At 46.9% G+C, this 25,962-nt stretch overlaps 2 protein-coding genes across 3 annotated transcripts; one reads left to right on the top strand and one right to left on the bottom strand.

Annotated features, from left to right (window-relative positions):
* Positions 1 to 960: 960 nt before the first annotated feature.
* MUL1 (mitochondrial E3 ubiquitin protein ligase 1) lies at positions 961 to 10,419 on the bottom strand. 2 transcript variants are annotated; one of them, XM_029578974.1, is made up of 5 exons: positions 10,268 to 10,419; positions 6,955 to 7,089; positions 6,729 to 6,816; positions 3,149 to 3,269; positions 961 to 2,658 (listed from the first exon to the last, which is right to left on the bottom strand). In XM_029578974.1, exons 2-5 carry the CDS (start codon positions 7,072 to 7,074, stop codon positions 1,926 to 1,928), a joined length of 1,062 nt encoding a protein of 353 aa, XP_029434834.1. In that variant the 5' UTR covers positions 7,075 to 7,089; positions 10,268 to 10,419; the 3' UTR covers positions 961 to 1,925. The 2 variants fall into 2 exon arrangements, with proteins under 2 accessions (XP_029434834.1, XP_029434835.1); XM_029578975.1 differs by lacking the exon at positions 10,268 to 10,419 and adding an exon at positions 9,061 to 10,216.
* Positions 10,420 to 23,428: 13,009 nt separating this feature from the next.
* Positions 23,429 to 25,614, top strand: FAM43B (family with sequence similarity 43 member B). Its single transcript, XM_029578684.1, has one exon. It carries the CDS (start codon positions 23,646 to 23,648, stop codon positions 24,678 to 24,680), a length of 1,035 nt encoding a protein of 344 aa, XP_029434544.1. The 5' UTR covers positions 23,429 to 23,645; the 3' UTR covers positions 24,681 to 25,614.
* The last annotated feature ends 348 nt before the right edge of the window (positions 25,615 to 25,962 follow it).

Below are 25,962 nucleotides of genomic sequence, written 5' to 3' on the forward strand. Positions count from 1 at the left end.
ATTTTGGGAAGTAGTACTAGCTCCCAAACAGTTGTCAAGAAATGTGTTACTCCTTCACTACAAATAAGGTATTGCCTTATATTTTTTTTGTTTAATCTCTTGCTATAGAAATGTCAATCTTTTATCCTACTTAATATTGTTGTGATACTAAGCAGGAGGAACCACAGAAAGCTGCAACATGAAAACAAAAACTCTTTGACAGCGGTCGGGTTAGGGAAAGGGAAGCTCAATTTGTGGGTGTGGCTGTGCACGGGTTGGGAAAAGGGATGCCCGGGAAAACTCGGTGTCAGCTTTCCTTACCTGTGCCCAGCCACTTCTCCTGGGCGTTCGATGCTAGGGACGCGCAATTTATCTACCGTGCGTGCCTTTTAGTGCACCACTCGAGTATTACAAGTGCCCAAGAAAGGGGGATGTGCGAGCATTCGAAAACCGTGCATGCACGTTGGATGCAATTGTTTTGCGTGCATAAGAACTGCATCGGCCCCCTTAGTCCCCTCCAACACCAACCACAACATCATATTACCCTAAATAGCCAGCAATACTAGTGTGGCTTATGGCCCAAACACCAGCCCTCCTAGGTCCCTTGTACGGCCTGCCGGACAGACCCAGCTGCTAATTTGATTCTGTCATCCCGTACGATCTTAACAGCTGCCATTGCTTGTGAGCCCCACAAAGGATCTGCCTACATGAGCGCCTGCCTCACCACTAGGACTTCTACTTCTTCCAGAACAGGCAGCCTGCCAGACAGACAGACCCGGCTGCTTTCAGATTACGTTCTGGGAGCCCCAACCCCCCCCCCCCCCACTGTGGAATCAGGCGCTTCATGTGTGCTCTGCCCTTTTAGCTTACCCCGTGCACCCATGAACTCCATTACAGTACACTTTGTTACTGCACAATCGAAAGTCGAGACGGCAACGAAGCCCTCAAATAACGTACAAAGCGAAGGGAAGAGCTCAGAGATCTGTCTGTTCGTATCAGATTTTATTATTTCCACATAAAACGCAAAAGTTCAAACACTTTCCCAGAAGCATAGCAGAAGTTTTATTTTTTTGGTTTACAGTACAAGAAAAATCAGAGGTGGTGACAATTGCAAACTCCATACAAAAAAAAAATAAAAAATAAAGTAAAACTGCATGGGGCACTCCCGTCTTCCTGTGCCAAAATCAGAGATTGTGCTGTTGCTTCCTACCCGCTTAATGTGTTGGGGAATCTTGGAGGTGCGTGGCAGAATTATCCCAGGCTGTTTCTCGCCAGCTGTCGAGACCGTGGGCCCGACCTGGTCTCAGAAGCTCACGTACACCCATCAGCTCGGATAATTCCCCCATTGGTCTAAAAGAAAGGCATAGCGGCCCACTAAGGACCTAGTTTTCCCCAGGTGCAGTAAAGCATTTAGAACTGCGCACTGTGCCAGGAACTGAGGGATGACTCCAGCTCACACTCCCTTCCTCCAAGTCACAGTCCACATTTGTTTTTTTCTTTTTTTAATTATAACATTTACACACAAAAAGCTGTTATCAACCAGTATCATGTCTGCCAGCGCACCCGGCTGCTGACTGCATGAAGGAAAAGGCCTGCAGGGAGCTGAATCTTAAACTTGCATGGGTTATTAACCATGGCACCATAGTGGCTTCCTAGATTTGCCCCCAATGGTTGCTGTTAGGTTTTCCATGTTCTGTGACTTGGGCTATTTTGCTCTAAAGCATTTTCAGCTGGTGCCTGCAAGGACTCTTCCTCCACCACTACTGCCAAATTCTGATCTTGTCATTAAACTTTTTTCTGTGCAAATTCTTTGGTCAGGCCAGGGGACAGTCCCGGCATCCCTTTTCTGCTATTCTCTTTTCCCTCCCAACTCTCAGTGAGCCGTGTGTCCAGAACATGGCTACAAAGAGGATGACACACTGGCTGTTGTCAGACACGGCAGCGTTTTAACTATCGTACAAAGGAACGATGCGGGAGATCCCCTCCCTGCATATCGGACACCTCTTTGGAGCTGGTAAGGCCAGATAGCACTCGTCACACGAGCACACATGCCCACACTCCAGGAAGACGCAGGACTTGATGTTGCTCAGGCAGATGACGCAGGCATTTTTCAACCCTTCCTCCCCTTCCATGGGCAGCTCGGAGTGGAGACGTGCCTGTGCCGCCCGGAACTCGTCCTGCATGCGTTGCAAGTGCTGCTTCTCCTTGTGGTGCCGGTACTTCCGTCGCAGGATGAAGAAGAGGCTGGCACAGGTGGCCATGCCAAAGACGACAGTCAGGATTTTCCAGAGTCTGAGGCGAGACTCCTGTTTCTGCAGCAGCGTGTCAAAGTCCAGGCTGCTGAGATAGTACTGCATGCCTGATTTTGGGGGCTGGAGCTTGATGGTTTTGTTATCCAGAATCAGCTCCCCTACCCCCGTGATCGCCACTCCAATTTTCAGCATCTCCTCCGTTTCCTGCAAGCCCTTGGGCCGCTCGCCGCTAATGAAGTGGCCAATCACGTCGGTGAAGGACTGCATGGCAGGGTGGAACTTCTCATACACGGTCTCCAGGCTGAGCTCTATGGCATCCAGGGGCCTGAGCACCCTCACTGCTACCTGCGTCCCGTCACTCTCCCCGGGCACCAGGTTAAAGTTCACCGTGCTGGTCCTCTGGTGAATAATCTTCTCACAGTCGTTCCTGGTTCAGGATGAAGAAGAAATCAAACAAAGATTCAGTATCTCTGGAGACTCAGCAAAAAATAAAAACATGGATATAGCTGCAGTTTTGTATTTGCATTTTTCCTTAAAACTGCCTGTAGTGTATGTAACCAGGACAGGAAGTTACGACAAATCAACCAAACTGATTGAAGACTGGACAGCGAGTAATCATTTCGGACTGAGCCCATTCGCTCATTTCTTCACATTGCTTTCAGATGGTAGCACCTGTCAGCTCTAACAGCCAGAGCTGAATGTGAACCACTGAACTAGATGAGAGCAGCGAACTGCCATCCAGTTCCATCTGCCTGGACTGCTCAGTCAGAGCAATGGGAGATCACCGAGTGTCTTATACTCACAGGAGACCAAGTCCTAGGACCTGCTGCTCTAACCAGTTTCTTTTCAAAGAATAACCCACTTCCTTTAGCCTAGAAGAGACACCAGGGCCAGCGGTGAACAGAGGGGAGACCCACCAGAGATGCGTGGTCCGGTTCCACACCATCTTGTGTTCCTTCAGCGACAGCCTCTGAATGACTCCCCTGCAGCTTTCCACAAACGGACTGCTCAGAGTTTCTTTGACAGATCGGACCACACCTGGGAAGAGGGGAAAAATACAGAAACGGTTTACCCTTTTCAAGTTCAAAAGGTTTTTGTTTTCTTTTATCAGCTCTGTGTTGACCTGAAATGCAGGGAAGTACTCGGCAGCGAAAGAAGAACTGACACACAAAGAAAGTTACATCTCTGAAGCAGGTAATTTCATGCTATCTGACGGACGAAGTCGTGCTTATCAAGTACAACCAGGTGGTGGGCATTTTAGGGCACGAACAAGGCAGTAGGAAAAAGTAAACTGGGCCCTGAATGTTGGAACAGTAATCAAAGCCCTTCTGTCCTTTTTACTATGTTAACCCTGGGGGTTAACCCCAAGGTGGCGGTGTGAACAGTAGTGCTCTCCTGCTGTTCTCCATTTACCTGCTGCTTAAGTTTCTTTTTCTGGTGCCTCACAAAAAAAAAAAAAGGGGGGAAATGAGGGTCTGCCCTTCCACACCCTCTATTCCCCAGGATCAATGGACCCTTCCGGAGTACGCCCCGTTGGCGAGGCAGAGGGAGGAGCTCTGTTCTCGCCGGGGGAAGCGTCTCCTAGCCCGCCTGGCGTCCGATCTCCACTGCCTGCGCTGACCCTGATGAATGCCGGCATTGCTAAGGGGTGCGTGTTGATGACCTCTTTCCCCGGCCCCGTGAGGAGGGAGCCGTCGGCAATTCGCTGGGAGCTGGGGTGAGCCCTACGCCCATTACAGCAAACTCAAAATCTAAGCAGGAGAAAACAGCGTTTCCTCTTTGTCTCTTCAGGGGTTGAGGCTACTTCGGTAGGTGAGCAGCTGCGGCAGCCGTGGTCGCCCTAGCCTCACTCTGGGACCTAATTAGCAGGACCTAAGCCAAACCATCAGAGGATAAGGTCGCCGTAGATCACCAGAACGCTCTACAGGAGCACTTGGCGTCTTTACCATCTCTGGGGAGTGCTGTGGAAGGTTTAAAGTCGGTAAACGCTACCTTAATTTGTGAGCGTCATTCCCTTTCTAGGAGGATGGAAAATTTGGAAAACCCGGCTAAACGTTTGAATTTGAGATTCCCAAATTTCCCCAAAGTGATGGGTGAACTGCCTCGAGTAACTCTTAGGCATCATTTTCTTGAAGTTTTAAAGATTCCTGCAGAGAAGACACCTCCTACTGACAAAGTGGTTTTGTCTGCTACTAAATCGGAAGTTCAACCTCGAGTGAATGTGGACTCTATGAATTTAACTTCTTATTTGGAGAATTCCAGTATTGAAGTTATTGAAAGGTCCACATTGTTGCTTTCTTTTTATTATGAGCGAGATGTTTCTTTGCTGATGAAGTCCTACTTTCTGGATTTTGAAGTTTCTTTTTTAAGGAGGCTTGGTCAGAATTTATCCTGACCTAGCTAAGATAACGCCAGATCGACGTAAGCGGTTTCTTTCTATGCGTTCTCAGCTTTTAGCTTCATTTCTTTGAAGATATCTTTCCAAATGCATTATAAAGCCAGGTGCTAATACCTTTAATTTCTTTGAACCTGACCAGCTGAAGGGGTAGACTCAATATTAACCCAGAGTCTGTATAGGGATAATCAGTGATTATATTCATGCTGTCCACTGCCTTAAAATAAGAGGAGAAAGATTTATTTTTCTTTCTATTTCCAATTCCCCCTCCCCCTTTTTTTGATGTTTATTAGTGGGAGAGAATAGATTTGTTATATATTACTGTTACAAATTTTATTCGTTTGTTTCTTATGTGTCTCTCAATGTTTCCATGCAAGGTTTGTCCTTTGTATAATTAAAAAATTCAAGAAACATAAAGTAAAAAAAACCCGATGTTAACATTTTAGGCAGATGCTTTGATGTGCTCAGAGATCTGTGACTGTTTGTAATATTTAGTAGCCCTATCAGGAGGCAGCATTCGCAATAGGGATGTGAATCGTGTCCTCGATCGTCTTAACGATCGATTTCGGCTGGGAGGGGGAGGGAATCGTATTGTTGCCGTTTGGGGGGGTAAAATATCGTGAAAAATCGTGAAAATCGAAAAATCGCAAAACCGGCACATTAAAACCCCCTAAAACCCACCCCCGACCCTTTAAATTAAATCCCCCACCCTCCCGAACCCCCCCAAATGACTTAAATAACCTGCGGGTCCAGCGGCGGTCCGGAACGGCAGCGGTCCGGAACGGGCTCCTGCTCCTGAATCTTGTTGTCTTCAGCCGGCGCCATTTTCCAAAATGGCGCCGAAAAATGGCGGCGGCCATAGACGAACACGATTGGACGGACAGGAGGTCCTTCCGGACCCCCGCTGGACTTTTGGCAAGTCTCGTGGGGGTCAGGAGGCCCCCCACAAGCTGGCCAAAAGTTCCTGGAGGTCCAGCGGGGGTCAGGGAGCGATTTCCCGCCGCGAATCGTTTTCGTACGGAAAATGGCGCCGGCAGGAGATCGACTGCAGGAGGTCGTTCAGCGAGGGTTCCGGCGCCTCGCTGAACAACCTCCTGCAGTCGATCTCCTGCCGGCGCCATTTTCCGTACGAAAACGATTCGCGGCGGGAAATCGCTCCCTGACCCCCGCTGGACCTCCAGGAACTTTTGGCCAGCTTGTGGGGGGCCTCCTGACCCCCACGAGACTTGCCAAAAGTCCAGCGGGGGTCCGGAAGGACCTCCTGCCGTCCAATCGTGTTCGTCTATGGCCGCCGCCATTTTTCGGCGCCATTTGAAATGGCGCCTGAAGACAACAAGATTCAGGAGCAGGAGCCCGTTCCGGACTGCTGCCGTTCCGGACCGCCGCTGGACCCGCAGGTTATTTAAGTCATTTGGGGGGGGTTCGGGAGGGTGGGGGATTTAATTTAAAGGGTCGGGGGTGGGTTTTAGGGGGTTTTAGTGTGCCGTCTCACGATTCTAACGATTTATAACGATAAATCGTTAGAATCTCTATTGTATTGTGTTCCATAACGGTTTAAGACGATATTAAAATTATCGGACGATAATTTTAATCGTCCTAAAACGATTCACATCCCTAATTCGCAACATCTTGGGAATGTATCCGTAATAAACATTAACACAATACAGGACGGAAGAAAAAGACCAAGCACCTCATCCAGTCTGCCCAATTCTCTCTAAGGATAGATTCCAGCGATAGGGTGCGACTGCTTGTAAGATCTTTCTCCCTGTCCAGGCCCATTGTTGTGGTCTCTCGCCTTGGCACTCCATCTTCTTGAGCGGATAAGCATACAAGACGCCCTGTTTAGTTCTCACCCAGCACCTCCCCCTTCCCACGCCATACCACAAAACTGGTGCTCAAATATTCAGCCTCTAAGGTCCCCCAAGTACCCTGCCAGACAGACCCAGCTATGTGATTACCTACATTTCCTCTATTACCTTCAGCACTGTCAGAAACTACCCATACTCTCTGGTATTCAGCTGCATCATAAGAGCCCAAAAGCAGGATTCTTATTTCTGACTCCTGTACACATTTTCAGTCCTGGCTGCAAACATCTAATGTACCTTCAATAACTGCATAGGGGATGCACTTCCCTGGTGCTTCCATGAGAATCCTCTGCAAGTCTTCATCTAAAGACAATCTTGTGGCTCCCTGTACACCGCAGGGGACAAGAAGGAGAGAAAAGTTTACAAAGAGGATGCCCCAGGGGTGAACAACAGAAGGGCTACACAGAGTTCTGCTAGGGGCAGGTCCATCGCCAGCCTCCTCTGCCCCCTAGGAATTACTAACCTTCAGTGTCCGAATATTCTGAGACTTCTGTCGGTAAATGGCGTACAGGATGGCTGTGACCGCTGAACTGCTGGCCAATAAAATGACTTGGACTATCGAAGGTTGCCCTCCATTCTCCATCTTTGCAAAGTGCACCTGCATTACGGTAAGTGAAAGGAAAATGTTGATCCAAACCTTGCTTGGAAAAGGCATTTTCTTTTGAGTCTCCAATTCCAGCAAACAATCTTGTTCAGAAAACACATTGGGCACAGGACAAGAGTCATCTGACATTTACAAACTGAAATGATGAAGTTATAAACCTATTCCCATTGGATTCTCTTGAAGCACTCTGTGTGAAACTTTTGCACAACTGCTATGTGGCCACACATCAGGACTGGAAAAGCCCTGACCATTTGAACATGGAAGGACCTGGGTTCAATTCCCAGCCCAGGTTTCCACTCCCCAGATTGGCCGAGGCTAGAGATGCTGTGGAGGACGTGTTCACAGCCCCTAGGAGAAAGGGAGTCCTAGTCAGTACAAAATGAGTGACATCTAGTGGCCACACTTAGGATCTACAATTGCAAGGTTCCAGAGGGCGCCCTGGTGTGTGGCCCCTTGGCCAAGGATTGCCGCTGCAATGGCCTGTTAAAGTGAATTGAGGGGAGCAGGAGTATATATAACGGGGGGCGGGGCAGACACAGATAGTTGCGAATGGAAGCTCATGGCATTGCAGCGCAAAGAAGCCCTGTTCCAATTGAGCTGGAAGCCAAAAAGCAGCAGGAGCAAACTTATGAGCAAAACAGAAAAAAATCCAGAATACATTCTGAACAAGACTGGAACTGGAGTAATCATTGTTTCTGAGCTTTTTATGCCTGGTACTGTAAGCATTTCTGATTTGAAGATAAAACTTAGTATGCAGTGGTCAGGGGCATAATTAACATTAATGATTCAATAGTAATAAGAGCAAGGATTATTATTTTTTGCACATTGCAATTTAAATCAGTCAAAATGGTATCGCCCTCAGTAACTGTGCATATGCATCTCAACCACTATAAATAACCAGCACTACTCCTTACACAGGTGGAATTTTCTGGAAGGAAGACATTACTAGTCTAGTAAGCAATGAGAGAATACCAAGTGACAGAAACAACTGATGGCCAAGAACAAAAAAACAAAACCTCAAAACAATCAGCAACCCTGAAGCTCCTCCTTCCCTCTGCTACAGTACACATCTGTCAAACAAGGCACAACTAGCCACTCCACTACAGGCCAACAGCCCAACTCTAAAAGCTGTGTCCCTGGAACACCAGATATATTTCACCCTCTGTGACAGAGAAATTCATTCTTCCGCCATAAGAAGGGTTTATTTTAATATATTGAACTTGCTTCTGGATGTTTACAAACATTACTTAGAATTGCTTTAATGGGGGTTTCATTTAATGGCTATCGGCATTCAAGGGCAAACTAGAACATGGAAACCATTCTAAGTTCAAATTAACAAAATGTGATTTGTCAAATTCTTTGGACAAAAATAGAATAAGAATAGTGACAGCAAAGTGAACTGTGTATCGATACACAATATTAAAGGACAAAGAAACAGTACAGGATTTATACACAGCAAATATTGACAGTAACAAATCAAGGATGCTCTATAGTCTACACTGATATAGAACAGGAATACATAGGGACCTTACTATTGATTTTTCCCATATTGTGCCCATGGGAAAAATATTCAGTACTTAGGGCCATTAGTTTGAAACTTATGAGCAACATGTCATTTTAAAGCTTTAAAGAAGCAGTACTAAAAAAAAATATTTATATTCTTTAGTAGTCAGTAAAAAATTAATACCAACTTTGGTCATTCCAATTTACTGCATTCTTGGGAAAATAGTATTTCTGAAACCTCCCACCATATGAAGGGGAAAAAAAATCAGGGTGACGTGATGTAGCTATACAAAAGGTATAAAAATGTAAGAAAAATATAGTAAGACAAAAAAGAGAGTTTACCCACAAATGAGACCAAAAAATGTACAAAACAGCCATATGGATACTTCAGATTCTAGTAGTGCTGTTTACTTGTTGCTTTTACCATACACAATTTAATACACAGAATCAATCAGAACTCACACTTTGTTATGAATAAATGTAATGAAGATTCCCTATTTGGAATTCAGCTTGCTTCTAATGTGACTCAGGAAGTATCGGAGCTTGATGACCACCGATTAAAGAGAACAGTCTAGAAAAATATAAAGCTAACCAATAGTTCTATAAACCCTTTATTTCAAAAAACACAGATAAAATATCTATTAGTTTATTATAAATCTGACCAGGAAAAGACTATATTTTTAATATTTAAAGGATAAAAACGATATACTTTTCTTTTTTGGATTATTTGCACATGAGCTCACAAGGGGAAAGCTACGATTGACTGGCCAATGGCTCTAGGGGGGGGATGTCTGACCCCAAACACAATATATAACAACAGCTACCTAAAAAGCCTTCCACCTATTCACGGGGCAGTAATTTTCAAACCAGTGCATGAGCACACATGTGCGCAGGTTTATCAGTCCGCACTCAGGGAAGCGGCTATAACATACACATGTATATGTGCGCATGCAATTTTAAGTGGATTAATCCTATTTTTACAAAATAAGTGGGGAATTTTAAAAGACACATGTCAACTTCACTGCCCGTTTTTCCAGTTCGCCCAGTTACTAGCTAGGTCCTCCAAACCCCCTTAGTTTGATAGCCTTTACACCCCTCTGAAATGGTTTATTATTTGTTTTTGGGGGGCCCCCCCCCCCTTACACACCACCCATAGCAGAAGTAAAATTAGGCAGCAGGAGGCCGCACTGCACATCAGATTGCGTGTTTACGTACAAGTTTCTGGTTAAAGCTCGAACTGCTCATGTTCTGCCCAGACTACACCCCGCCACTTATAGGGGCGACGTTTAAAATCCGCTCAGCGCCCGCGAACCCAACATATTCGTGCATCGGACTTTTAAAATTCTCCTTTAATAATCGAGAGCTGCTCTCTTGTGACAAGGTATTACTTTTGATTACATTCTTAAAAATGCATATTTGCTATATCGTTTGGGAGTTAGCTGTTACTCTAGAAGGCGATGACCTTGGTCCGGTGGCTTAAATTTTTTTAAAATGTTTAACTTAAATTAACTAATTAATTTTAATTAAATACAATGCTCTTGCTCGAGGGCAAACCCCCGGAACTTCAAGAAAAAGGTCAGCGAGCTGCCCACGAATTTGCTGCGACCCCCTCCCTCGGGGCCACTGTACCACCGGGAAGTTAAAGTAGGGGAGCTTGGCCGGCACTCACCCGTCACTCGGGGGCCTCCCCGGCAAACCCCTCGAGTCCGCCACCGCCAACTTCCTGGAGGCAGACCAGACGTGGCGCACCTCGATGACGTCAGGCGCCGGCAGCCAATGACCGCTGCCTGCGTTCTTCGGGAGGCGCGCGCGCGCGCCTTTTCTCGTTTCTCGGGCGCCGGACCGGGACAGAAAGGGGGAAGAAGTGGAGCAGCTCCCGATGCGCCAGACCGAGACAAATAAGCGAGGATTTGTAATTTTGGGGCGCTGTTTTGGACCATGCCCCGTCTTTTTGCCCTGTTTGCCTTTTCTGACGTTTCATATTCTGTCTCATTTTTTAGTCAAAGTATTTTAATAAGTTTGCTAATGTGAGCCAAAAACCTTTTTTTTGGGGGGGGGGGGGAATTATAAGCCCTCTCTGCCTCCTAGATCCGGAACTTAGAAGGTTTCGTATTGCTCGGCTGCTCTGCCAACTTTTCCAAGGAAAAAAAAAGTTGTTTTGGCAACGATAGGCGCTTACGAAGTTTACGGTTATATTGATTATGTTACCGGAGATTAAAAGTGTTTTGTTTAAAAAAAAAAAAAAGCTGCTGTACACCGGGACCTGAATGCTCCATGCCAGCATTCGAGATTTGGGGGCAGGACCGATGCTAGTTGTTTTGCTGCCCTGTGCGAACAATTATTGTGATGCCCTCTCAGGCCGGCGCAACCGGGTGTGCATACCCTGCATTTTCAAAGAGTGGCACAGTCGGGGGAGGAGGCGGGCCGGCGGCGGAGCCTAACCTGCCGAAGAAAGAGAGCTCTGGCGATGGAAGGAGAGGCTCATGCGGGCGTGCACTCCCGGGCACAACTTCCGCCCACCCCAAGCAGGAAGTGGTGTACTAACGGGGGGGGGGGGGGGGGGTGCGAAGTACCGTGCTGGCGGGGTTCCTACTTACCGCCAGCAAAAGCAAAGTCCTGCAGTACCAGCGGCATTTCCTCCAAACCTGTGGCAGAAGATGAGGTGCTGCCGGCCTTTCCCCGGAGTCAGGGGCAGATGAAGAGGTCCAAAAATGTGTGAGAGAGCGAGAGATTGATCCTGTGAGTGAGAGAGTGTGTGTGTGTGTGTATAAGTGGATCTGTCTGTGCTGTGACTGTAAGAGCCTATGCGTGTATCTGTGTGAGAACCTATGAGCCTGGGAATATGTCTTTGTGAGAGCTTGTGTGTTTATGTATGTTTTGTGCCTGTCACACATAGGCACACACACACAATGTATCTGTGAGGCGGAGTGTGTAAGAGAATGAATGTGTTATTGTGCATGTGTGTGTGAGAGAGAAGATAAAATTTGTGTGGCCCTTCCTCCCCCAAACCACGACAGTCTCAGGGTGACTGGAAATCAGATCCCTGGTATGGAGAGCAGATTTTTAAATCCTTATTAGGTTTAATTATCAGGTGTAATTTGATGATTCTGCTCTTTTAAAATATTTTGGGGGGGGGGGGTGAATAGAACATTTTTTATTGGATTTCTTTTTCTTCAGATTTTTGACTTTTTTTGGTGTTTGGAAATTTTTGATATTTTATTCATTAACTGGTTTGAAATATTCTTTTTATGAATATGATTGATTGACCCCTGGCCTTGCTTGAAGGGATTAAGAAACTTACTGACTAATACACAAAGGTTATTGAAATGGACCTTATGTAACGGAAACTGCTGTCTTAGCCCCTAATTAACATGTTTCAAATGTTGTGTTGACCTAGAATATGAATGTTGATTTTGTAAACTGTTGCGATCTTCTATTGGAACAATGGTATATAAAATGCCTAAATAAAATGCATATTAAATTTACATGTACTCCCTTGGTGCCAATCAGAAAACTCTGCAAAAAGATACTTGGAGCTCCTATGGAATTAGACTTTTTGTAATGTGTGCTGGATGTGGGCTTGGCCCTCAGAAAGCCATGAATAAACAGAATTACCATTATAATATAGTAAACCTCCCATACATAAACAACCCTAATAGCCTTATCTATGAAAAAGCAACACTGCATACATTACACCAGGGCCCAGAATACCAATAAAAGCTCTTGTTAGGAAACCAGGCTGCTATAGATCCCTACACAGGAATTACAATTTCTTTTAATTTTCTCAAACACTAATAAAATATTTCAAAACAGCAGACACATCAAACAGAATCCAAAAATTAAAACTAAGGATAAAATAATTCATGCTCTCCATACCTGGAACCTTTTGATTTCCAGACACGCTGACTAGTGAGAGAGATGCATAAACTTTCTCCTCTCTCTGTCATAGATATATATCTGTACAGACACACGCATACATATGCTCTCTCACATGCACTCCCTCTTACATATACATGCTCACATGCACATGTTCCCATTTACATGCACATACACAAGATCCCTCTCTCACATATACATGCTCACAGACGCACTCTCAGAAACACACACATGTTCAGACACACATGAAGAGAATACCCTATGCTTCAATAACATCTTTTCCTAATATAAACTGAAGAAATTACTTCTAAAAAAAAAACCACAACTTACTACTATTTTAGACCTTATTCCATCATTTCTAGAGCTTGCATCTGTCTGTGCTCTCTCACACAAACACATGCCTCCTCTCACACACACTCAGCTTCTGCTCAGACACACACCCTCACACAGACACACATGCTTGCACCAAGGCCTCTTCCAGCAGCCCTGGCCCTCCACTTCTGCTGAGGGGCAGGTTGGGAACTGCCTTGCATTTTGTTTTTCCTTCTGGTTACCTAGAACCATCATCCTTAGAGCTTGCATCTGTCTCCGTGCTCCCTCACACATATGCACTCTCCCTCTTTCACACACATACTCGGACACACATACATGCCTGCTCTCACACACACATACTCAGACACACATACATGCCTGCTCTCACACACATGCTCAGACACACATATGCTTACACCAAGGCCTCTCCCAGAAGTCCTGGTCCTCCGCTTCTCCTATGGGGCAGGTTGGGAACTGCCTTGCATTTGTTTTTCCTTCTGGTCACCTAGAACCATAATCCCTAGAGCTTGCATCTGTCTCAGAGCTGCCTCACACAAACACACACATGCTCAAGCACACACACACACAGTCTGCTTCTGCTCAGACACCCACACACACATACATGCTGACACCAAGGCCTCTCCCAGCAGCCCCAGCCCTCCACTTCTGCTGTGAGGAGGCTTTTTTTTTCTTTATGGTCACCTGGGAACCACGTGATCCTACAGGCTGCAGCTCCTCATCTTGGCCGTGCAACTCTCCCAACTCATCTGGCTCTGCAGCTCTTCCTCCTCTTCGCCGCGCGCCATGTTGGGAACCTGCAATTCTCTTATCTTTGCTGCAGGGTGGGTTGCAAAACGCCACATAGCCTACAGATCGGCTCCTCCGCTTTTTTTGCTGCATTGCAGGTTGGAAACTGCCATGCGGCCCTGCAACTCTCTCATCTTTGCTGCGTGGTGGGTTGAAAACCGCTACGCGGCCTTACTGCTCTTCTTCTTCACCGCAACCCTGCCGCTCATCTGCGTCGCATGAACCGCCGCGCGGCTCTGCAACTCCCTCCCCCCTAAGTTGTGGGGCCTTGCGGATCCTCCTCCATGCAGCGGTGCCAGCAGCTGATGTAACTCAGCGGCTCTCAGATGCACGGACCTTGTTTTGGGAGCATGAACAAGAGATATATAAATTCAATTCTGAAATATAAAAGAGCAAGAAATTGTAGGAGAAAAGAGTGTTAGTGTGGCATTTTTGGCCCCATCAGAGGGGGTCTCCTGAGCAAGTCTGCAAGTAATGAGGGCCCCTAGGGTGGGACTATTAAGTCCTTCGTAAAATATTTTATCTAATTGATTAAAGCTGCAGGAATCGGGACTCTGTGCCAGCAGCAATTTATATAAGAAAAGCGGAAATTCACCCCCAGCCTTCTTTTAAGACCATTTTTGATCTGCTTCGTTTTTCTTTATAGAGAAATAAGATGCATAGGTAGAGTTTGAGCTGAAATCCTGGTAGCAGATGATTGCATCTCTGACCATTATGAGGTAGAAGACTAGTTAACATACTTTTAACTATTAGAGGAGTGCTCTGTGTTTTTATATTTACATCTGGTACCGTTCTGATAGAGAAAATAATAAGAGGCAGCTTTGCCGGGAGAGAGAGCAGAAGAGAAAAAGGAAGTGTCAGAAAGAAACAGGAACCAGAACAAAAGAAACTTGCCTACACACAACAAAGGTTGAGCATCTTTTAATTTAAAAGTAATATTTACATTGTTAATTTTCAATAAAAATGTATTTTGTATGCATGGTCAATTCTATACAATTATATGCATGTTTCTGTAAATGTGCCATGAAACCTACTTCTGACCTGAACTGCTGCTGAGAATCGAGACGTGAGTATGGGCCAGGTGTGACACTATCAGACAGCTACTAGTGTCTCACAGGACACCCAGAAAGCAAAGTTCCAGAGTCAAAATAACCATTATTCAGCTGCACAGCTTCTTGTGTCTTCCTCTTACATCCCTAGAAGAATGTAACTCCTCTTCTCAAGTTACTACATCTGCTTCCACACACAGAACAAGTTCTTACTCACCCACGAGTGCATTCAGTCTGCACCCTCTCATTACCTCTTCTCTACCTTTCCCTGCATCCCTCCTCACAAATTCTGTTCATCTAGCCAAGTCGCTTTTATCTGTGCCCTTCTCCTCCATGGCCAATGGAGCTGTCCATCTTTCTCTACTTTGTGCCTAGAATAGACTTCTTGAGTTGGTGTGCCATGATCCCTCTTCCAAACCCACATCAAAACTCACCTTTTTCATGCTGCGTTTAAATCTTGAACCCTGACTTTCCATGATGATAACTTTGTTAAATTTTTAAAACTAGTTTTGAATAATACATTTTCAGAAGCTTCTTGTTTATCCTGTGTGAGTGTCTTAACTAGACTAAAATCCACAGAGCATCCTTCCCAGCACTGTTTGCATCTGCTGGTACTATAGAAATGGTAACATAGTAAATGAAATCAGATAGAGACCGAAAAGCCTATCTATCCTTCCTAGCAGCGATTTCTATCCACATTTACCCTAAGAAGACCAAATTCCCACATGGAATCCAACCCCCGATCCCATTGTGTCCCCTTTAGAGTTGCGACTGTCGCTCCATGCAGGTTTCCCCATGCCATACAGGAAGCACAATGCAGCCCTATCCCTGCTGCCCTGGGCTGCAAGCATCATTCAGTGAAGGCTGATAAGTAGTAGTGAATACAATTTCTCTGAAAAACTGTGCTTTTTTTCCCTAGACTTTGATGCCTAAGCATGGTCAAAAGGAGAATCACATTGGAAAGAGCTCACTCAAGAAAGATTGCTTATATTTTAAATGTATTGATATACTGCCTTCCTGGCCAAATATAGCACAAATAATTAACTCCACTTCAATAGGGTAATCCACTAATGTTACAAATGCCGTAATTGGCATATTTGTTATCTATGTTTAAAATCCTAGCTTCTCTCTCTGTTCCAAGTTGTGTAACTCCCTTGTTTTATTGTAACTGCAATCTTTTCTCTTCACTTGTTTAATGTTTATTATTATTATTTATTATTATTATGTTCCTTCTCCACTTGTTAATTGTAAACCGGCATGATGCGATATCCATCGCGAATGCCGGTATAGAAAAACTTAAAATAAATAAATAAATAAAATTGGGGAGAAAGTCCTTTACTGAATAAGGCTCGGGAAAACTTTGCATCCAGACTATAATTAGTAGCCCAGCAGGGGTAAGGAAAAACTAGAGACTGAGCCCCTGTTAAGGTTAAGTACCCAGGGCTATCGCTGGGTGCCCCAGGGGCAGCCGTGTGGGAATTTACAGTAATGAGAGCAGCAGCATGGCATGCTGACTCCCGCCTCAAGCTGACATCCTGGGTGGGCAGCCATCTTGCCTGCCCCGTCTGACGGCCACATAAGGTCTCACACCTTTTCTTAGCGCTGCGGCGCTGCTCCTGATTTGGACCTGACCTAGTCATGTGTCCTGTTTTGAACTAAACCCCAAATTAGCCATGATCAGGGGAAGGGTGTCAGTGCATCTGAAGCCCCTGCTCCTGACAATCTGATTTAACTTTTCTTCTGCCATAAATCACTGTATGGTCTTCTGAAAGCCTCTCTCTTCTCTCATGTGTTTTTTTCCGTCTCAGTTTTCCTTTGTAAGAAAGGAAAAAGGTCACAGCAAGCATTCTGCAGTATCCAATAATTTTTAAGCCGATTCCTTTTTGTAAAATCTTCTCGGCTTCCTCCACTCCGCTGTGTTCACCTTCAGCCGGCAGGAGCGGGATTGGTACCCGAGTTTTCTCCTGAGCTTGAATGCAGTAATTTTTAGTGCTTAGAAGGCTGATCATTATCTTCTTCTATGCAGTACTAACATGAATTAATGGTCAGGGAAAGGGAGTGTGGATGGGCAGATTAGATAGGCTATACAGTCTTCTCCTGTCATCACATTTCTCTGAGCTGAGATATCCCAAGGGGAAAAAAAAGAAACGAAGGCTGAAATGGTGGAAAAGGTTGAAAAAGAGAAATCTGACATGATTTTGAGCTGTGAGCCCTGATAGACTATATCACAGCAGTCCTTTCAGGAATGCATTGAAGTTTAATTTTCATCTTAACCAAAATATGCAAAACTAACTGGAGTCTTTACTCCCAGATATATCTGCTGAATATTCACGGTGGCTGTCCTGTGACCCTGCCGCCTCACAGTCTCTCTCGGATAGGTGTGATGCCCTTGAATAGCCCAGTGGTTTGCAGCCCAGTCTTCAGGGCCACCTCGCCAGCTAGCCTGGTCTTCAGGACATCCACCGGGAATATGCATAAGATAGTTTGTATTCAGTGGAAACAGGGATCTGGATTTCAAGATACCTACAAAGAATATTCAGGAAATTATATTTGCATACATTGAGTCTAGGGGCCAAGTTAATGCCCACATTTTGGCTAGCCTGAAAACCAGAGATGTTTATGGCTTTCAAAGACTAGATTTAAAAAAAACTGCCAATGTAGGTGTGGGATCTTGTCTTTTTTTTTTTTCTTTTCCCTCCCCATTTAAAATAAGACCACGCCAAGGGTCTTTCTTTCAAGAAAGAAGTGAATGAGTTAAAGAAAACCCCAGATTCTCAAAGCCAGGAAACAAAGAGGAAAGTGAATCCTTAGGCTAGTATGCTTAAAATGTCAGTTGCCATGACAACTTGAAGTAGCTCTCAATTATACATCATTTTTAGAACTTCTGTTACCATAGCAGCAGAAATCAGTTATTAAAAATAGCAACTTTTTAATAATCTTTTTTTAATCTATAAAGTCATATTTCTTTTTCTCTTTCTTGGAGCAATTCCAAAAAGTAGAAAGCAAGTCAACAGAGATGTGTTTCCACTAACTCAGTTGGAAAATGCTACACACAATTTAGTAGCATTCTTCTCAGCATGTACTTGTTTTCCTGTCCTCTTTCTAGCTATACCTGGGAATAGAGGGTGAGGTTAGGGACAGGGCCTGTCTTCTTACCTTGGCAGGATACCCCACAGGTTTGCTACTTGCATTAGCACCTGGGTCTTTCTTGGTAGTTCCCCGTCAGAGTGCTAGCCAGGCCCCCAACGCTGCTTAACTTCCCAGATCTAACAAGTTCAGGCTCTCCCAGGCCAGCGTTGCTGGGATAGCATTGGGAATTCACAAACAACTGAAAGACAAAATTAAAACGTTAAACATGCATGGCATCACAGCACAGACCAGATGGACTCGCTGCTCTCTGGAGGGAGCTGCGGCTCGATGTCTGTTGAATAGCTGCTGTCTGTCAACGTTTCCGCACGCACACGCACAATCTGTCTTGGCCTTTAATCATATCCACATTTCTTGGCAGATCAATTTCCCTGGACCTCGAGTCACAAGAGGAACCTATAATAAGCTGGAGAGACAAAGCAAAACAAGACAAAAAGCCTCAGCATCTATTCCGAGCTCATTCTTCAAGCAAGCAAGGATATTTAAAGAAAACGTCTGGTGGCATAACTCTTATCTTTGTTTTGAGGTGTCATTCAGCTGTATTATGTTTCCTTTGTTAACATGTCTTCAATTTTCTTTTAAATTTCCTTTTCTAGCCCTCTTCCATTCAACCCATGGCTTCCCCAATCTCATGCAGTTTCTGTCTGGACAAGGCCACAGCTTATACCCAGCAGAGTGGAGACGGAGTTGTCCTGTGGTAGCAGATTTCGAGTCCTATGCAATGACCATTTTATCAACCTTTTCATGCTTATTTTATGAATTCATATTTTTTACATCACTTTGGCATTAGCTCAGGGTGCTGGGCCCCCATCTCCTGGCTTCAGCTGGCAAAAACCATGTCTGAATTAATAACTGGCAGTGCTGCAGCAGTCCCCTAAGAGATATGATGCCCTCAACCCATTATTAGGAAGGGTAGGCAATGACGGGTTCAGCCCTTCACTCGCTTGGAGTTGTGTGGAAAACCCTCTGCAATAATCCCAGCCTTGACCAGCCTGTAGTACAGGAGCAGTGCTGTGTTCAAGGTTTGAAGGTCAATCACACACACAACATTGCCCCTGGGTCAGCCCCGATAGTATATTCACTTTTCCAGACACACTTCCAGCACACGATGTGACTGCATAGGTCTGGGAGAGAAGCCTTTATCACTGTCTCCCTCTATAGGGTGACCGAGGTACTACAATCAATGTACCCCCACCTACAGGCTGATCCAATAAAGCCGCACGGAAAACGAGCACTCTTAACGTGCGCCCAGCCCCATCTCCTGGGCGCGCAATAGAATATTTAAATGAGGGGTCGTGATACCAAGGAGATGCTAGGGAAAAATGTGCGTCCAGAAGAGGTGGCTGTCAGGTGGCCAGGTTAGGAAAACGGACGCTCAATTTCACAAGCATCTGTTTTTCTAACCTCACCAGCGGCACACTTTAAATAAAAAAAACCAAAAATAATTGTTGGTTCCTCCAACTTAATATTAGGGATGTGAATCATGTTCCATATCATCTTAACGATAGAAATCGTGTGGCAGGGCAAGAAAATCGTGTTAGTTAAAAAATCGTTAAAAATCGTTTTTTCCGATTAGTGCGCACTAACTGGGAGTTAGTGCGCACTAACTGAAAATGATACAATTTGACACTTTTCAGGTCAGTTAAGGTCAGTTTAGGAATGAATATGTATTCCTATTGGCTGCCCTCTTATTTATTCATGTTAACAAGGTTCCCACTGACAGTATATGGGGGATGGGAAATGGAAACATTTGGTAGCTTGACAAAACAAGTAATGTGATCAGTCAATGTGACTAGAACTTGTGCCCTAACCCTGATACCAGGGGTATTGTGATCTTCCTGCACACAGTGCCCTAACCCTGACACCAGGGGTGTTGTGATCTTCCTGCACACAGTGCCCTATCCCTATTAATACCAGAAGTGTTGTGATCTTCCTGCACACAGTGCCCTAACCCTGGCACCAGGGGTGTTGTGATCTTCCTGCACACAGTGCCCTAACCCTGATACCAGGGGTGTTGTGATCTTCCTGCACACAGTGCCCTATCCCTATTAATACCAGAAGTGTTGTGATCTTCCTGCACACAGTGCCCTAACCCTGACACCAGGGGTGTTGTGATCTTCCTGCACACAGTGCCCTATCCCTATTAATACCAGAAGTGTTGTGATCTTCCTGCACACAGTGCCCTAACCCTGGCACCAGGGGTGTTGTGATCTTCCTGCACACTGTGCCCTATCCCTATTAATACCAGGAGTGTTGTGATCTTCCTGCACACAGTGCCCTAACCTTGGCACCAGGGGTGTTGTGATCTTCCTGCACACAGTGCCCTATCCCTATTAATACCAGGAGTGTTGTGATCTTCCTGCACACAGTGCCCTAACCCTGACACCAGGGGTGTTGTGATCTTCCTGCACACAGTGCCCTATCCCTATTAATACCAGGAGTGTTGTGATCTTCCTGCACACAGTGCCCTAACCCTGGCACCAGGGGTGTTGTGATCTTCCTGCACACAGTGCCCTATCCCTATTAATACCAGGAGTGTTGTGATCTTCCTGCACACAGTGCCCTAACCTTGGCACCAGGGGTGTTGTGATCTTCCTGCACACAGTGCCCTATCCCTATTAATACCAGGAGTGTTGTGATCTTCCTGCACACAGTGCCCTAACCCTGACACCAGGGGTGTTGTGATCTTCCTGCACACAGTGCCCTATCCCTATTAATACCAGGAGTGTTGTGATCTTCTTGCACACAGTGCCCTAACCCTGGCACCAGGGGTGTTGTGATCTTCATGTACACAGTGCCCTATCCCTATTAATACCAGGAGTGTTGTGATCTTCCTGCACACAGTGCCCTAACCCTGGCATTAGGGGTGTTGTGATCTTCCTGCACACAGTGCCCTATCCCTATTAATACCAGGAGTGTTGTGATCTTCCTGCACACAGTGCCCTAACCCTGACACCAGGGGTGTTGTGATCTTCCTGCACACAGTGCCCTATCCCTATTAATACCAGGGGTGTTGTGATCTTCTTGCACACAGTGCCCTAACCCTGGCACCAGGGGTGTTGTGATCTTCATGTACACAGTGCCCTATCCCTATTAATACCAGGAGTGTTGTGATCTTCCTGCACACAGTGCCCTATCCCTAATACCAGGGGTGTTGTGATCTTCCTGCACTGCATGCAGGAAGATCACAACACCCCTGGTATTAGGGATAGGGCACTGCATGCAGGAAGATCACAACACCCCTGGTATCAGGGATAGGGCACTGTGTGCAGGAAGATCACAATACCCCAGAGGAGTGAGGGTCAGGCAGCTCCCCCCTGTCTGTGAAGCCAGCCTCTCACTAGTAATGCAGGGAGGGAGCTGTCTCAGACTGGTATCAGGGATAGGGCACTGAGTGCAGGAAGATCACAACACCCCTGGTATCAGGAATAGGGCACAGGTTCTAGTCATATTGACTGATCACATTACTTTTTTTGTCAAGTACCAACAGTTTCCATTTCCCATCCCCTCAACCTCAGTTGGAACCTTGGTAACATCAATAGATAAGAGTGCAGCCAGCCAATAGGAATACATATTCATTCCTAACTGACCTTTACTGACCTGGAAAGTGTCAATAATTTGTATCATTTTCTGTTAGTGTTCCTGAGTTTCCATTTCCATTTCCCATCCCCCCAACCATCACCTCAGTGGGAACCTGGTTAACATCAATAGATAAGAGGGCAGCCAGCCAATAGGAACACATATTCATTCCTAACTGACCTTTATTGACCTGGAAAGTGTCAATTTGTATCATTTTCAGTTAGTGCGCACTAACACGATTTAACGATTTTTAACGATAAATCGTTAGAATTTCTATTGTATTGTGTTCTATAACGATTTAAGACGATATTAACATTATCGGACGATAATTTTAATCGTTAAAAAACGATTCACATCCCTACTTAATATTGCCACGATATGAAGTGGGAGGATGTACAGAAGGGCTGCTCAGAAATTAACGACTGCTCTAGGGCAGGCATTAAATTCTGGGTGTAAAAATATATGGGTTGGGTGCGCATTTGTTTTTTTTGGATCTGGGGAGAGTAGCTGATAGCCTCATTAACATGCATTTGCACGTGATGAGCGCTATTAGTTTCGTGGGGGGGGGGGGGGGGGTTGGACACGCTAATCCCTTTATGGAATAAGGGGTGATGGAACGCGCATGCAAAACCCGTGACCAACCACTTGGATCGGTCTGATAATGAGTTACCCAATGACAAATGCGGACCTGCATGGACCGGGATTAGCCCAGAAGCAGGGCCAGGCTTAATTCTGGGTCTGCTAGCTTCCCTTACAATTAAACAAAATGGCTGGAATTACCCTCTAGATTGGAAATCCAAGTTGCTGGGAAGGAGTCGAAGGTTGTGACGTTTTAGAGGGGACAGTGGCGACCCTGGTCTGGGATAATTTCCTGATTGTGCGGGGGGAGAGGGGCAGCATCAGAGGTAGAGAAAATATTGAAAGCCACAGGAGGAGTGCACTGCTAAGCAAAGGTGCACAAGCCTGGCTGGGAATGTTTGCCACAGTCCCTCTCACCCCTGCAGACCCTGGTTAAATAAATAGTATCATTTCCCCTTTTTCTTTTTGCTATTTTTGTCATGGTGGAAAGGTTTGTAAAAAGAACAAAATAAAAAACCCCCACAAAGCTATACCCCAGAACCCCACAAGGGGGTTAAGGAGTCGGACCTATGCCAATCTGAATTGCATTTTCTGCAGTTTATCTGGTCCTGAGCCGTCGTGGACTCCGGGTAAGGGCCAGCCCGAGGCAGAGTCCTCCCGAAGGGCCACACTAAGAGACATTGGCCCTTGGAGCATCGTTTTGGGGGGACATTTGTAAACTGTGAGAGAGTGAAGAGGGGTCATGGGGCGATTGGTTTGGTGGGACTTTGGTAGAAGGAGAGTTGGATGCTTTATTTTCAATGTTTGAGATTTCGGCAAAGGCTTATTCGGGCGGCTTGGGAGCCACACACAGATCAGGAAGGGATTTTGATTAACCATTTTTTTTTTATTATTATTTGTTTTTACAACTGCTGGGACTCATCCCACGGTGCCCCCCAGCGCTGCAATCAGGAGCTGAAGATGGGGTTTGTTAACCTCGCCACCAGCACCGCACAACAGATGGCACTCACTGGGGAGATCATGCGGGATCTGCCCTTATAGTGCGCGCTGATTTAGTGACGTTTACACGGCTATGTCTCCCGGAGAAAGAGTCAGAAGTGCAGGCTCCTGGGGCAACGGGAGAGGAGCGCAGAGCCTACCCCCCGTACAAAACCATTTTTATTTCCGACTTATAATGCAGTCTCCAACTTTCAGAAACGGACAACATGGAGAAACGCGGGGCTATGTTTGTATCGTGGCTGCTGGTCCCAGGCAAGGGTCACAAAGTACGAAATACAGCAAGCGAGCAGGAATTCTACAACGTCCATTCCCATTTTGGGGTTTGTTTTTTTTGCAAGCACGTGCATCCCATCTAAGCGTCCCTAACATGCAACATTCAAAGCATGCGCGCTAAATGCCGTCAATCCTTTGTCCACCCCCTCCCCATGCCCGGGAAATTAAGCGCCAGCTCACTGCGCCCCCCTGATTAATCAGCGCCGGAGGCAGGGTCTGGGCGCGGTGTTGCAGCTGGGATGGCCCTGGGGGTTGGATTGTGATTTTGAGTAATTTGCCTGATAACGGGAGGTGGAGTAGTACGGAGCTGCTTTGCTTTTCTCTCTCTCTCTCGCCTCCACCAGAAGGAGAAAGAGCTCGCCAGGGGAAGTCGCCGGCTCCAGCGCTGCAGCGGGAGGAGCTCGTCCGGGCGCGATCGGGCTCTGCATGCCCACACGCACGTGGCTCCCCGGCTCCGGTCCCACAGCCGCCATGTCCCTCTTACCCTGGAAGAGAAGAAGCAAGTTCGTGCTGGTGGAGGAGAAGAAGAAGGCGGCGGCGGCGGTGAAGTCACCGGCGAAGAGCCTGCGCCCGGGGCTGGCCTACACCTCGCTGCTCGCCTCCTTCCTGCGCTCCTGCCCGGGCCTGCTGCTGCCGCCCGAGCGCTCCCTGCGGCGCCTGCTGGGTGGCGTCTTCCGCAGCCGGCGGCGGTCGGTGGAGCTGAACCGGGAGGAGCCCGCCTACACCGTGCGCTACCTGGGCAGCGTCGTCACCCTGCAGGCCAAGGGTGAGGGCTGCACGGAGGAGGCGGTGCGCAAGATCTGGGCCCGCAGCGAGCAGGCGGGGGCAGGAGGAGGAGGCAGCAGCCGGGGCAGCAAGATGCGCCTGAGCCTGGGCGCCGCCGCCGGGCTGCTGCGCCTGAGCCCCTGCGGCCGCTCCGCCTCCGCGGATCCCGGCCACGCCTACCTACTGCGCCGCATCACCCACTGCGGAGCCCAGGCGGCGGGTAGGCAGCCGCAGCCGCGTCTCTTCGCCTGGGTCTACCGGCACCCGCTCCGCAACAAGGCGGTGGTGCTGCGCTGCCACGCCGCCCTCCTACCCCGAGCCGAGCAGGCGCAGGCCTTGGCCCGCCTCCTCCGCCAGGCTGCCTCGGCCGCTTTCCGCGATTTCCGGCGACTCAAGGGGCGAGAAGACGCCCGGCGCCTGCGGCGTCAGCGGCTGGGGTTCGCCGCTGGCCCCTTGCACCTCCCGCGGAGGCCGTGGCTGGACGCCAAGGGCCCTGGCCGACCTCCCGGGGCCCCCCGGCTCTGCTGCATCCTGGAGGAGGAAGACGAAGATGAGGAGGAGGAAGAAGAAGGCGATCGCCAGCCCGGCCACCCCCCCGGGCAGCTTCAGGCTCTGACCCGGGAGCTGAGGCGCTGCAGCCTACAGAAGGATCTGCTGCAGGCAGAGGATGGTACTCCAGTACCAGTCACGCTGTGAGCTACCCCCTCAGCATCGTTTGGAAAGATGGACTACACCTCCTGGCCTCCCCTCCCCCACAAATGTAATATGAGTCTCTTACTATTACTATGTAGCCCCCGGGAAGTATTCCGCGGGGTCCCCCGTCTCCCTGCGGTTGTCCTGCCCCCCCCCCCCCCTGGAATGGCCGGGGTCGCCAACCTGGATGGTTTGGAGGTGACAGACTGATCCCACTGTAGGACAGGGTGGAGTTTGGACTGATCGCACTTGTAAGCCGGGCGGATTTCTTGACTGTTTGCCCACCAGTGAGCTCAAAACCTAAAAAGAAAAGCCAATGCAGCTCCTCCAGTTGGTAGGTAGGGTTTTTGTCCTGGAAACCCATTTTGGACTGGATTTGATGCCCTCTCAGCACAAGGCATTCAGTCCAGCTGTGCTAATAAGAAGAAGGTGCCATTGAATGGAAAGCTGCTGTGCCCACGACTTTTACAATGCCAGGGACAGTTTTTTTTGTAGAATCGGTCAATTCACTGAAGCTGCTGTAGACGGTGAGGAAACTCGTACCCAGGTTTCTTTTATATATCCGGTGTTTTTTGACTGGAGTAAAATAAGAGGTGTTTTATATTCACAATTAAAATGAAGAAGCAAAAAAAAAATTATTTAACACCTCCTCCTCAGATATTTATATTGAAAATAATGCATTATTTAAAAATTATATATTTAGATGTAGCCAAACAGAATATTTAACTATTGTACAGTTTTCTATGTATTTATGGCAGTGCAAATTGTCTCCATGTTACAGAAGCAAGTGATGGTAATTAAAAGAAATTAGAAGCTTTTCTTGAAAAGCAAGGAGCATGGGGTGTTTTAACCCTACCCAAATTAATGCGCCTAGCTCTCTGTGTTCATGTGATGAAACAAGGCAGAATAACATGAATGTAATAAAAGTTTGCCTACCTTTTCAACAACATAAGGTTTGATGGTTTTTGTTCCTGAAGAAAACAGTATCTTGCACTGCCAGCGCATCCTGCCGGCAGGCATTTGGGGATTGAAACCCAGAGCTCCGTGCTGGGCAATTGAAAAGGGTTCATTTCAGATGGGCAGGGATGGGAATCTCTGTTCCCATCTCTCATTGCCTGGGGGTTGTGTGTATGTATGGAGAGGGAGGGGAGGGGTAGGAAGGGTAGAGGAGTATGGTAAAGAGGTCTTTGCCAGTTCAGTTCCATGGCCCATGGGTAGTGCCCATGGTCATTAGTTGCTCAGGGGAAAAAACTCTTTTAATGTTGTGCTTATTACACAGAAATTC

Source organism: Rhinatrema bivittatum, chromosome 15, assembly GCF_901001135.1.
Source record: "Rhinatrema bivittatum chromosome 15, aRhiBiv1.1, whole genome shotgun sequence".
Classification (NCBI taxonomy): Eukaryota; Metazoa; Chordata; class Amphibia; order Gymnophiona; family Rhinatrematidae; genus Rhinatrema; species Rhinatrema bivittatum.